This window comes from Alligator mississippiensis, chromosome 6 (assembly GCF_030867095.1).
Source record: "Alligator mississippiensis isolate rAllMis1 chromosome 6, rAllMis1, whole genome shotgun sequence".
NCBI classification, from domain to species: domain Eukaryota; kingdom Metazoa; phylum Chordata; order Crocodylia; family Alligatoridae; genus Alligator; species Alligator mississippiensis.
The window spans coordinates 57,006,168-57,020,032 of record NC_081829.1 but is presented as its reverse complement, the minus strand read 5'-3'; the positions used below and the strand labels follow the sequence as shown (position 1 = coordinate 57,020,032).

The window sequence follows — 13,865 nt, the reverse complement described above, 5'->3', positions numbered from 1 at the left end:
TCAGAGCTCCTGTGAAGCCTGACCATTCCCCCTTCAGCTTTATGCTGTGGAAGCAAGGGAGGGCTGCTCTAGCGCCCCCCGTTTTCTACCCTGAACCACTGCAAGCATGTGCCTGCATTTCTGGGATGTCTGTCCAGTTACAAAACTGATTTAGCCTAGCCAGGTTAGACTAACCTGCAAATGTTGAATCAATTCAGGCTCAGGCTTTTTGAATGTCTGTCCCTAGCCATGCTGGCCAACCTGGCATAGCAGAAGTTGGAGAGTGACTGTAAGGGTCCCTCTCCAAACTAGGATGAAGTGGGGAGTAGCTAGCCAGCCATTATGCTTTTTTCTTTTAGAAATGTTTCAGTTTTGGAGAAGACATTAGGACATCTAGGTGAAAATGTTAATAGCAGATCTCATTTGTGATGGTCTCAATGCTCAGATAGAGCAGGGATACAGCAGAAGAAAGCTGGATCTGGCTGCCTGGTATTTTAAATTGTACTGGAAATGATGGTCTCAAGTGACCACGTATGTTAAGGCGAACATTCAGTGGAGGGCTGTGGGCAGTAGCTTTGAATAGTAAAGCTTCCCTTGAAGGGAAGTCCACTTTGAACATTTTGTCTGCTTTGAAATATTTGTATGAACATTCACTATCAAGTGAAGAGTCAATATCAGGCAGTGATAAGCTCTGTCTGTGTCATAAAAAGTTGGTGTAGTGAACTCTGAGATAACAATAACATATAATGGAATATCTGCTCCATGCTGTATCATCCAAAACACAGGATTATCTATGTATATCTACTCCATTTAAAATCCACTAGAAAGGAGTCTTCATATCCACTGTGTTCTCTCTCATGCCCGGGAATTACAGTACTTCAAAAATAAAGTCAGCAGAGGAACAGTTATTCAGTGTATTAGCACACTAGTTAGATAAGAGCAGAAGAGCTGTGGGCAGGATAGAAACAGAAACACTAGCAGTATCACCAGTGTCAGAAGGGCATGGCAGTACAGATTGTGCGGGCTGGGCGCGAACCCGGGCCCTTGGTCGCGCTGCACTCGGGCTGTGGCCGGCAACCCGGGCACGCCGGGTCAGAGAGGGCGGGCGCCGAGCTAGAATTAGGCACAGACACTTAACGGTTGATTTTAAGATTGTTTACTTACACCGAGATGGTCGCAGTGCAGGCTGAAAAACTTGCTTGAGTTGCGGTTACAAACAGAAAACACAAACAATCACGTGGAGTTTGCTAGGCTCCACGTAGACAGAACTCCGGATGTCCAGGACAAGGGCGCCTCAAATAGAAAACTCGTCGATACGTCTTATAGAAAGTTACCGCTCGAAGACGGGAAGAGGTGGGCGGTGGATCAGGCCGCCAAACTCGTCTGAGTAACACACAGGGCTTCAATGACCCTGCCGCGCCCCCAGAGTCCCCACGAGATGGATGTGGAGTCCTCTTCGGCTTGGGCGAAAACTGCTCAAGCCTCTTATACGGCTAGCAGGCCAATCACTAGCCGCCATATGGGAATAATTTAGAACTAGCCAATAGCGGGACACGAATTTGCATGCGAAGAGCGGGAACTCTTTCGCACCATGCATTTCTGTGTTGCAAAGGAAATGCACCCTGCAAAGACAGCTGCAAAGTGGCGGGAACTCTCTCCTTTGCACGCTGGTTCTCTGTGCAGCAGAACTCCACCGTGCAATGAAGCTGTAAACCCACGGGGATAATTCTTAGTGCCGAAGCACACACAAAAAATCAGACCTTTGGGTCATGGCACAGATGACATGTTGCAGGTTGGGTACCACTGGCTGCAAGTAAGGGTCAAAGGAAAAAAGTGTCTTAGGACAGGCAGCAATGACAGTAGTAGTGTTTAAGTTCAGCAAGGCACAGCTGTATTAAGAGGTTGGCTGCAGGAGAGGGAGCCATAGGGGGGCCTCAGTCAGGCATGATTAGTTTGACACAATGGCATAAAGCAATGCAGAGAACATTGGGAACAGACCTGTAATAGTGCCTGAATGTGTCATTATATGGATGAGTCGCCCAGCAATACCATTATGTAATATGCAGAGAAACCCTGCAATCCTCCTAGGGTTTTATTGGATAGGTACTTTCTCCAGAAGTCAGAAGGAGTAAGAGGCATCTTCACATGACTATCTAAGAAACTAGTGAACTGAGGGCAGGCAGCAACATGCCAAACTGCTGTCTATGCTCCTAAGAGCTCTGTGTTGTGTGGTGCAGATACATCCCTGGACCCCTCTCACTCAGACAGGGGCATCTCAGGCCTGTTGGTTGGGAATGGTTTCTTTTGCTTTCTAGATGCAGAGGGAAAGGAGGAGAGAGAGGAGTGAGTGAAATTGCTGTTAGAGCAATGGAGCAGACAAACCAATTGAAACCATCAGCCTGTGTTGTAGTATGCACAGTCAGCCACATACTAAACTGCACTTAACCCAGACTGAGACGTCTTACTGGGTCAAAAAACTGACAGAGATAGAGAGAGAACAAGGGGTGAAGGAGAGATTTTATAGAGAGAGAGAGAAAGGGGTGGAAAGAATGGGAGATTGAGTGGTAGCAAGTGTGGGGGTGAAAGGCAAGGATGGCTATTAATTTTTTTTTTCCATGAGAAGAGTGAAAAAACTGAAAATGGGACGTTAATGAGAGAGATTTTCCAAAGAAGGCAACACAAGGAATTTGCATTGTTTTGTGGTCTGGCATTTTACTGAGGATCATTGATCAGGGGAGTAATGAACTGGTGTTTGAAGAGTCATTGTAGAGAAAATTTTCTAAAAGACTTTCAATGGCAAATTCACAGCTACCCTTTTCTGCTCCACAGTTGAGGTTTAGAGCCAAGCAAGTCTGTGCTACCCGAAAGGTTCCTCAGAAGGCATTGGATATTATGTATTCATATTGGACAATATTTGAGAGAATGAGCTAAAGGAAAGCTTCTTGTGTACAGATAAGGGGGCATGCTTGGATCCCTAATTTATTCCTTTTCTCCTCGAAGGAAATAAACAGAGATTCTTAGAAGCAGGTGCAAGGGGCTCTGTTGCATCCTTTGTGCTCTGGCCAAATTCAAACTAAGAACAGTTGCCCCAAACCATTTTCCACTGGAACTGAAGGTGGAGTTGACCATAGTTGCCAGCTTGCAAATCCTTGATGGTAGGGAAATATTTTGTGATTAAAATGCATTAAAAGATATTTTTTTATTTTAGGAGACTATATAAGACTGCTCTGATATATAATTCACCAGGACAATATGAAACCAAGGAAATGTCTGACATTTTAGAGCAAGTAAAAGCTTTGTGGTCAAATATGGCATACTTTTACACAGTGTCCTTCAAATATGGTATGACAAAATGCCCCCACCCTACCGCTTCTCTACCTGGTGCCCGGAGCAAGAAGGACACCAGGGAAGCTGAGCAGGTCCCCTGGCTGCTGCAGCAGTGGCAAAAGCAGCCCTGCCTGGAAGCTGCATCCTGGCTGGGGTAGGCCCTTCCATGCACAAGGGTGGGAGCAAGGCACAATTGGGTATGTTGGGCCTTGCATATGGAAGGGGGGTGTTGTACATGTGGGTGCCTCACTCCCACTCCCGTGGGCGGAAGGGCTGGCTGGGGTAAAATTAGCTGGTGGGTGGTGAGCTGGATTCAGGCCGTGGGCCATATTTTGCCCACCCCTGATTTAAGGCCTGAAAAACAAATTTGGAAATATTCTGTGCTGAGTACTGGATTGTTTTTTGTTTGTTTTCTGATCCTGAACTTTTTTCCCCCCATATCTTTCTTGCCTATAATTATGAGATTTCTAGTCTTGATAATGTACTTCTGGCTTGAATTAAGAAGGGTCAGAAAGGTCAGATATTAATAAGGGTCAAAGATATGGGACAAGCATGATTCTTTTTCTTTTTGCCTCCCTGGAAGAGAATTTAATCAACCACACAATATCTAGGAGCAGATTGAGCCAAAACAAAAAAGTAGATGCGAGAAGGAGGGACCTGGGAATAGATTCAAGAAAGAGAAACTGTAGCAGGTTGGTGTCCACCCTCAAAGAGATAATGCCCTCAATGGAAACAATCGGAATCTTTTATGATTTGCCACTGAACACCAGCTAATATTTCTAAGTAGATCCTTAACAGTTCATTGAGCTGGGTAGCAGTCAATGGGCCATTTCAGATGGAGACGAGAAAAAGAACCAAGGACAGAATCATGAGGCATTTTGTAAGGGGAGGTCTGAAGGAAAGAGGTAAAGACTCTATTATAAAGGAGAAATGTTTGATTAGAGAGTTAGAACCGAGTCCAGCAGGGGAAGAAGACATTGCTGGCCTTCTGCTCATGAAAGCCAAAATGATTGAGAGGGCTGTGAAAACTACAGAGACCAAGTCAAATGAGAAGAGAGCTGTAACTAGAGGAAAGAAATGGGTCATTAACCACCTAGAGAAAGGGAGTATCAGTACCATGAAGGGGTATTGAAAGCCAGGCTGAAAGTAGTATCAAGGTGAGTAGGCAGGGTGGATGAAGGAGATACAGGGTCAGGAGTGAAGGAAAAGATACTTTTGTCATGGGAAGTTATCTTGTAAAGCATTTCTAAAAGATAACAAATATTATTTTTAATATATGTAGGTAGTGAGAGCTTGAGGCCTCTTTCTTTTCAGTGGATAGAATGTAATATTCCCTTTCCACTTACTGTGTCTTGGTAATTTGGGACCAGGAATTCCTTCATGCTTTGACAGTATAGGTAAATGCAGTTTGTGTTTGCGGGTAACCCCCCTGATCATTAATTCAACAGCCTCCTCCTTGGGTATCACATAAGGCAAGCATCAAATATCCAAGGTTCCAACTAACAACTGTTTTCTTTATCTCAGTTGATAAAGATATACCAGGTGAGACAATAATAAGGGTAGCCCCAGTCCCATAAGGTATTGCTTACTAACATCTGCTGGCAATTGGACTGCAAGACTCAGCAATATCATTGTAACCCTGTCACAGTATCAGTTTCCAAAGGGGGAGAAAATGGAGCGGGGTTGCCATGAAAGGAGGTAGTGTTTCTCTGGATGGAGCACAAAGGAACGAGGCATTGAAGATGGCATTTTATATAATTGTTTGCAAGTGAAACCTTCAGGGCTGCTAAATTTAGAAGCTGGATGCTCTCATAAAAATTTATCCCAAACCATGGGATCTTGGATTCTTGCAAAATCCATGGGCACAAATGGCAGCAAGAGGACAGACCAGCCATGTTCTGGGGAAGGGGGAAGTGGAAAAGGTGCAGCTTGCCATCCAAGGGACATGGTGGCAATGGTAGGGTTCAGTCTAAGGGACAGGTGACAACAGGAGAGAATGTAGCAAATCACCCTAAATGTGATTTGCTACCCTAAACCAAACCCTGTAATCCTGTGAGTGGATTTTACCTTGAGTTTGGACTGTCCATTATCCCTGTCCTATAAACACATAGAGCTAGACTGTGGAGATATCACAGCAGAAGCTCAAAGCAATGGGTGGCACTATGTCGCAGCCCCAGGAGCAAGGGACACTTCAGCCCCCACTTTGAGAGAGAGAAACTGTACTAACCTAGTGTGTGGTTCAGCTCACTTCCCACACTGCACCAGCTATGCTCTGATGGTTGGTGTGTTAGGAATAGGGCCTTTGCCCTTGGTTGTGCTGCCTCCACTACCCCACCCCCAGTCCTGTTCACTGCCCCTTCCTCATTTATCTCCATAAGGTGGGAGCAGGTCTCTGGCTGCAGCTGCTCTCCCACCTGCACAGACTTTGATGGTTGTTACAAAGTGAACCTCAGAAGTTTCTCTGCATGCTCTGAGATCCCAAATGAGTAACAGAGTAGGTGTGTAAACAAAGACAATGAATGTATTTACATTTTAACAGAAACTCTTTGAAATTCCTACTCTGCCTGAGGGTGTAGGTTGTAGCCATGTTGGTCTAAGGACATAGGCAGACAAGGTTCTTTGGGTGAATCTGATATCTTTTATTAGACGAACTTAAATATTTGGAAAACAATTATTAAGCAAGCTTTTGGGTTCAAAACCCCCTTCGTCAGGCTAAGGAAGTTTCAGCAGTTGGTGTGTGCTCTTCCAGGCTGAAAATTCCTTAGCCTGACGAAGGGGTTTTGAACCCGAAACCTTGCTTAATAATTGTTTTCCAACTATTTAAGTTTGTCTAATAAAAGATATCAGATTCACCAAAAGAACCTTGTCTGCCTACTCTGCCTGAAGCATTTGTGATACTATCAGAGCTTGCAAAAAAAAAACACAACTGGGGCCCAGTATTGAGCAGGTGAGTGAAGGAAGAAAATGATTTACAGCGATTTAATTTTAAAATGAATTTTAAAAATTGAGGTTTGTACACACTGGTGTCATATGTTACCAGCCTAAAAGTAGGCTACAGTTCTGGATTCTGAAATCTTTTTTTTGCATCTCATCCGTTTGTGCATGGAGAGTAGGTAAAAAAGCCTTGCCTCTTTGGGCTTGTCTCTGTGTCAGATCAATAGTTTGTTGGGTTGTTAGCCATTCAAGCTGCTTGTGCTTTACCCTGTTTCTTTTCATCATCAGGTAACACCAACAGCATCTTTGCATTGGACTATATCAGTGGAGCTTTAACCTTGAATGGGCCACTTGACCGTGAAAACCCTCTCTACAGTAATGGATTCATTCTCACAGTCAAGGTGAGAGACCAAGAGCAATGTCCCTTCGCAGGAAGAATCAGTATAGTAGAAGTAAAAGGATGGGAACTCCAGACAGAAGCATATCAGGGGCTGTTTCATCTCAACACTGCTTAGTAATGAATTATTTCAAGTGAAGGAGCAGATGTGGCCTGCTTTCTACCTGTACAGCTTTAGGGTTGGATGCTTGCTGTTCGCAGCTTGAGATCACAGTCCCATGTGCAACTCTAGGGCTAAACCCTTCCAGTTCCCAAAGTGGTGGTGTGATTGTAGAACTGGCCTCTCTCATTCTCTGTGGTTCAATCTGGTTAGCATAGCATGGTTCAGTAGTTCCTCCACAGTTCTTTGAGCTACTGCTTCAGGTTCTTTCATCCTCTTCAGTGTATAAACTGATATCTTTTATTAGACCAACTGAGTAGTTGGAAAAAAAGTTCTTAGCAAGCTTTTGGGAGCAACCACCTTTGTTCAGGCATAGGGAGTCTCTGCTGTTTTGAGACTTCAGGTAACGAGAGAAGCTGAACCTTGCCTGCCTATGTCCTTAGATCAACACAGCTACAACCAAAAACCCAGCAGCATGTATAGACTGGTGCTTTTTGGGGTAGGGGGAGGCTGTGCATGTTTTAGTTCCTCTCCATGCCCAACTCATAGGAAATACAAGTTACCATATTACAGCTCCTAGCTAGTGCCTTGGATCCTTAGCTCAAGCTGTAGCAGTTTATGCATTTAGCTCTTGAAGTACTGTTACCAGATTTGCCTGTCACTTTGGGGAATGCTCATTTATTAGGGGTACATTTCTGGGGGTCTCTGTAATTCTATCACTGTGCTGCTTGTGTTACTTGTGTTTCTATATGGAGCTGTATCTCTCCCTTCTGCAAGTCCTCACCCCCAGTGGAGCTATCTTGCAGGACTCAGTTTCAATGGGGCTCGGTTCCTCCAGCCACTAAATCAGTCAAACACATATACACACACAGATCAGCAGGATATGCCTGAGCCAGGCTGGGTTATTTAGCATTGACAGGCTAACACCCTCATATGCCTTGAACTCAGTTCATCAGGGCAACAATAAAATGCAGTCAGACACAAGCACACGGGTTAACAGAGCACATCTGAGTCAGGCTGGACTATTCAGCATTGATAGGCTGACACTCTCATGTGCCTTGAACTCAGTTCGTTAGGACAATAATAAATGCAGTTAGACGCACATACACACATGCTAACAGAGTATGTCTCAGCAGGCTGGGTCTAATCAGCACTTTCAGCTGATACCCTCATGTGCCTCAAAACTCAGCACATCACAGTCTCTTGTCACAAGGGTCCTAGTAGTAAGTCCCTTGATGAGCAGACCCCACTGTGATTTTGGGCATTACAGGCATCTTTGGCTTAGGTAAAAGAAGCGTTGCTGCAGAGCAAATGGGGAGGTGAAGGGAAGAAGGAGTAGGTGAGGTTCAGAGAGAAAGTATAGCAACCAGCTTGACCATAAAAGTTATTTATTGCCAGGTATATGAACTTATGATGATACCAGTAATAATAGCCATACAAGAGAGAGACAAATAAACAGTTACATTATTACATACTTTCAGTTATGTTTCTGGGGAAGTCTAGCTCGAGTTTGATTAGCAAAAGTCAAGTTTAGAAAGCTGTACCTGGAGTAAAAGAATAAAAGTCAGGTTCCTGGAGTCAGAGAGAGAGAATTGGGGTCTCACCACTCAACAAAGCTTGAGCCAGTCAAGGTTTCCAGGTGTTGTTGGATCTGGCAGACAGGCAGAGTTCTGAGCACGATTAATGGAGAGATTCCAGGCAGAAAACGAGTGGAACTGGTGCAGCTTTGGCTCCAAGCACCAGATCAGAAACTTGAGCTTGGGTAGTGTTTTTTGTAGAGAACTAACAATGGCTCAAGGGAGAGCACTAGGTTTGTTTAGGGGTAAACAATGGCTCATATGCTGGATAATAGGAACTGATCACTCCTCGCCATGGATGGCATTAGTCTGAGGGAGCTCACAATACAGAGAGGCAGATTCAGTGTTTTGGATACCAACAGAGGAGTCATTACTAGAATTGGTCTGATAAATGCTAAGCTGGGTGTATATAGATGTGGGTTGATTAGCACTTGGAGCAAGGATCCCCCATCATGCAGTGCTCCCCTGCTTCTCTGATCCCAGAATTCAGTGTGGTCCTTGCCTTGGAATCTGTTTTCCATCCTGAATGCTAATGAAGGCGCATTCCTGTCCCATCTCCCATTTAAATGAGTTGTCATCTGGTTCCATCTCAGATGCAGATGAGAGCAGGGACTTGCTTCACTCTTGTCACCCTTGTCTGGAGGGCTTTAGGTGCGTCTCCCATGGCATCTTCCTTATCTTTTGTAAGTCCTTCCTCTAATCAGTTCTTGTTCAGGCAGAGGTGGGGAGGGGGAGAGTTCTTTGGAAGTCAGACAGGCCGTGTCCTGTGCCAGGGTTCCCCAAGAACACGGAGCTGAGAGGTAACAGTACCTGGTTCAATCCCCTGTGTGTCAGCGAAGAGGTGACCATCATGCATACATGCCACAGCACCTTTGAGAACCAGATGAGTGATGTACTACAGATCAGGGAGGAACTCACTAGAGCAGTGGTTCTCAAACCTTTTTTTTGCAGACCATTTGAAAATTGCTGAGTCTCAGTGGACCACTTAATCTCTGTCAGCAAAAATAAATAAATTAAGTGCAGGGCCAAGTACAGATAGTCTCAATTTGTTCCACAACCTTTCTGTGGACCACCGGAATGGAGCTCATGGACTAGTGGTGGTCCACGGACCACAGTTTGAGAAACTCTGCCCTAGAGACTAGGAGGAATGTGCTGATGGAGTAGATTGGGGTTGTAAGAATGCTTTAGAATCGGAGGCAGACAGCATGCAACATTGCCACTGCAAAAAAAACAATGCAACCACCCCCGCAAAGGTTTTTGAGTCACCTCCATGGGCATCTTGCTGTATGACACACCTGCATCATACAGCAAGAGGAGGAAAACAGAAAGGGTGAAAGTCACCTCAACAAGAAAATGCATTGAAGCATTTTGTTCCAGCATCATGAGGCCCTACCTAATAACTGCTCCCCCATCTCTGATCACGGTTCTTTAATTAAAATCGATACAGAGCCGACCAGCTGGTTGGGAACGCATTTAGAAGTATAGATTCCACTGGGTCAGGGGAAAAAAATCAGCATCTATTCACGGGGTCGTTGACTGGGGGGGTGGCAGCCAGCATTAGAGGAGGACAGATAATCCCCTTGCTATGGAAGGGGCAGCACTTCTTCAGGGAGGGAAAATGACATGAAATTACTCCACTTGACCTCAGGCAAGGGTCTTTCTGTGGAGCTCTGCATGGTCAATATGCTGTTAGTATCAATCCTTGGAATACAGCTCCTTTCCCTTGATTCTAAACTATAAAAAATAAATAGAGTATTTATATGAATACAGAGTATATTCTAATGGAATCAGAAGGCCAGTTCCTGCAAGTATTTAATGTTCCTATCCCAAACCCACATCCAATGGCCCACTTTATGGATTCATAGTGATTCTCTGAGGTCCCACCCAGTAGCACTGCTATATTTCTGCTCCACATGGCCTGCTGTCCCAAGCCAGTGGGAAAATGGCAACAAATAGCATGAGTACTGCTAGTTTGTTTCTCTGCCTGCTATGACAAAATTATTCAGAAATCAAGTGGAGGAATGAATACTGGTTAAAATTTCCTTCACCTGCTCTCCAACATAAAAATTAATTCTCCACCACCTGCCCACCCTCCTTCCTTCCACCATAACAATCCCTTAAGTGGAACAGATGTTTAGTGGAAGTCCTGACACAGAGCATTAGTGCACAAGTCCTTCATATCTGGAAATATGCAGTCAAACCTAGTTTAAGCCACAAGTAAGAGTCATAGATGCTAGGGTCGGAAGAGACCTCAACAGATCATTGAATCCGACCCCCTGCTTAGTCAGGAAAGAGTGCTGGGGTCAGATGACCCCAGCCAAATGCCTATCCAGCCTTCTCTTAAAGACCCCCAAGGTAGGGGAGAGCACCACCTCCCTTGGAAGCCCATTTCAAACTCTGGCCACCCTTACTGTGAAAAAGTTTTTCCTGATATCTAGCCTAAATCTGCTCTCTGTCAGTTTGTGACCATTGTTCCTTGTTACCCCAAGAGGCGCCCTGGTGAACAAAGCATCTCCAATCCCTTGCTGTGTCCCCCTAACGAATTTGTAGGCAGTCACAAGATCACCTCTCAGGCTTTTCTTGCAGAGGCTGAAGAGGTCCAGGTCCCTCAGTCTCTCTTCATAGGGCTTGTCCTGTAAGCCCCTAACCATACGAGTGGCCCTCCTCTGGACCCTCTCAAGTCTATCAACATCCTTCTTGAAGTACAGCACAGTACTCCAACTGTGGTCTGACCAATGCTGCAGAGAAGGGAAGTATCACTTCCTTGGATGTATTTGTCATGCATCTGCTGATGCATGATGAAGAGCGGTTAGCTTTGCTGATGATTTCGTCCAACTGATGACTCATGTTCATCTTGGAATCCACTATGACTCCGAGATCCCTTTCTGCTTCTGTGCTGCTGAGAGGGTCACTTCCCAGACAATGGATGTGCTGGATATTTTTGCACCCTAGGTGCAGCACTCTGCACTTGTCCTTGTTGTAATACATCCTATTGTGTACTGCCCACTTTTCTAACCTGTCTAGGTCTGCCTGCAATTGTTCCCTACCCTCCAGAGTGTGCACTTCATCCCACAATTTAGTATTGTCTGCAAACTTGGACAGAGTATACTTCACACCCACATCCAAGTCACTGATGAAGATATTGAAGAGTACAGGTCCAAGGACCGAACCCTGCAGGACCCCACTAGCTTCCAGGATGATACCGACCCGTCTACTACCACTCTCTGGGTGCGACTGCTAAGCCAATTTGCCGCCCACCAGACCATGTAAACATCTATGTCACAGCCTCTTAATTTATTTATGAGAACTGGATGAGATACCGTATTGAAGGCCTTGCTAAAGTCCAAGAAAACAACATCCACCCCTACTTCTGCATCTAAGCATTTTGTGACCTTGTCATAAAATGAAACCAGATTGGTCAAGCATGATCTACCTGCTACAAATCCATGCTGATTTCCCTGCTGCATTATTTTTCCCGCTGGACTCCCACAAATATGATCCTTCACAATCTTTTCAAAGATCTTTCCAAGGATGGAGGTGAGACTGACTGGCCTATAATTACTTGGATCCTCCTTCCTCCCCTTCTTGAAAATTGGGACCACATTGGCCCTTTTCCAGTCCTCCGGGACCTGACCCGAGTGCCACGAGCGCTCAAACTACCATGCCAGTGGTTCTACTATGATACCAGCCAATTCCTACAGTATCCTCAGATGCAGCTCATCCGGGCCTACTGACTTGAATACATCCAGTCCATCCATGTAACTCTGCACTAAGTCAGTGTCGTCAGTTGGTGGTCTGGTGTCCCTCTGATGCCCATCTGAGAACCCATTAGAAGACTTATCTTGACCCCTGTTCAAGAGCACAGAGGCAAAAAGCTCATTGAATAGCTTGGCCTTATCCCCCCTGTCTGTTACTAATTGCTCCTTCTTGTTCAGTAGGGGTCTTATGCTGCCCTGCACCTTCCTTTTACTCCCTACATACCTAGAAAAAGACTTTTTGTTGTCTTTAATTTGTATTGCCAGCCTCAGCTCTGTAGTTGCTTGGCTTTTCTAACTGCCTCCCTGCAAGTGTGGGCCAAGTAGGTATACTCCTCCTTGGTAGCTTCCCCCTGCTTCCACCACCTATATGCCCTCTTGTTTGCCCTCAGGCTCCCCTGGATTTCCCTGTTTAGCCAAGGAAGTTTTTTGGTTCCTTTCCCCCTTTTCAGTCTCCCTCTGTGCCCGAAGGATCTCTTCCTTTAGGAACAACCACCCTTCCTGGACTCCCATCTCACCAATACTCTTCTCCTACAATGCGCTATCGACTACACTCCTAAGCCAACTGAAGTTAGCCTTCCTAAAGTCAAGCACTTCCACCCTACTAGTTATCTTACCCACCCTACGCCATAAGGTGAATGTGATTGATTGGTGGTCACTGTCCCCAAGGTGATCACGAATCTGCAGCTCCCCTACCAGGTCCTCCCCCATCATGAACACCAAGTCTAGTAAGGCATTTCCCCTAGTGGGACTGTATGCCTTCTGCGTTAGGTGACGGTCCTGCACGCAGGTTAAGATTTGGCTGACTGCTCCTCCCAGCAGATGTCAGGGTAGTTTAGGTCCCCCATGACAACCACATCCCTAGACTGTACAGCCTCTGAGAGCTGCCTCAGGAATTCCAAGTCTAGTTTTTCCTCTTGGTGTGGAGGGCTGTAGCAGACCCCCACCACCAAGTCCTTTTCACCATGACTTCCATGTATCCTAACCCACAATGCCTCAACTTTCTCCTCCTCTGATCCCATTTTGATTAGAGTAGATTTATAATGCTCCTTTACATAGAGAGCAACCCCGCCCCCTTTCCTCCCTACTCTGTGCCTTCTGTACAACCTGTAGCCCTCAATGTGTACCACCCAGTCATGGGTAGGTCCCACCAGGCTTCTGTTAGCCCCACTAAATCAAAGTTATTATCTGCAAGCAGAAGTGTGAGTTTTTTCTGCTTGTTTGCCATGCTCCTAGCATTAGTACAGAGGCACTTGAGCTCTCTGAATGGTGCCTTTCATGCCCCACCCATTCTGATACCCAAAGGTCCCCTTGATACTTACCTGGGGTGTACTGCTGCATGTCTTGCAGTTTGTAGATAAAACAACAAACCTCAACCTCATAGTTTCATAGTTAGTAGGGTTGGAAGGGGCCTAAGCAGATCATCAAGTCTGACCCCCTGCCATGGGCAGGAAAGAATGCTGGGGTCATAGATTCATAGATGTTAGGGTCGGAAGGGACCTCAATAGATCATCAAGTCCGACCCCCTGCATAAGCAGGAAAGAGTGCTGGGTCTAGATGACCCCAGCTAGATACTCGTCTAACCTCCTCTTGAAGACCCCCAGGGTAGGGGAGAGCACCACCTCCCTTGGGAGCCCGTTCCAGACTTTGGCCACTCGAACTGTGAAGAAGTTCTTCCTAATGTCCAGTCTAAATCTGCTCTCTGCTAGCTTGTGGCCATTGTTTCTTGTAACCCCCGGGGGCGCCTTGGTGAATAAATCCTCACCAATTCCCTTCTGTGCCCCCGTGATGAACTT

At 45.7% G+C, this 13,865-nt stretch overlaps 1 protein-coding gene across 2 annotated transcripts in view; it reads left to right on the top strand.

Moving 5' to 3' along the window:
• The window catches only part of CDH23 (cadherin related 23), a 565,943-nt gene that overhangs the window by 287,648 nt on the left and 264,430 nt on the right, over nucleotides 1-13,865 (top strand). For both annotated transcript variants that reach the window (XM_059729899.1, XM_059729898.1), the window contains exon 10: nucleotides 6,529-6,641. In XM_059729899.1, the coding sequence (XP_059585882.1) occupies nucleotides 6,529-6,641 (113 nt within the window). The remainder of the gene's footprint in view (nucleotides 1-6,528; nucleotides 6,642-13,865) is intronic.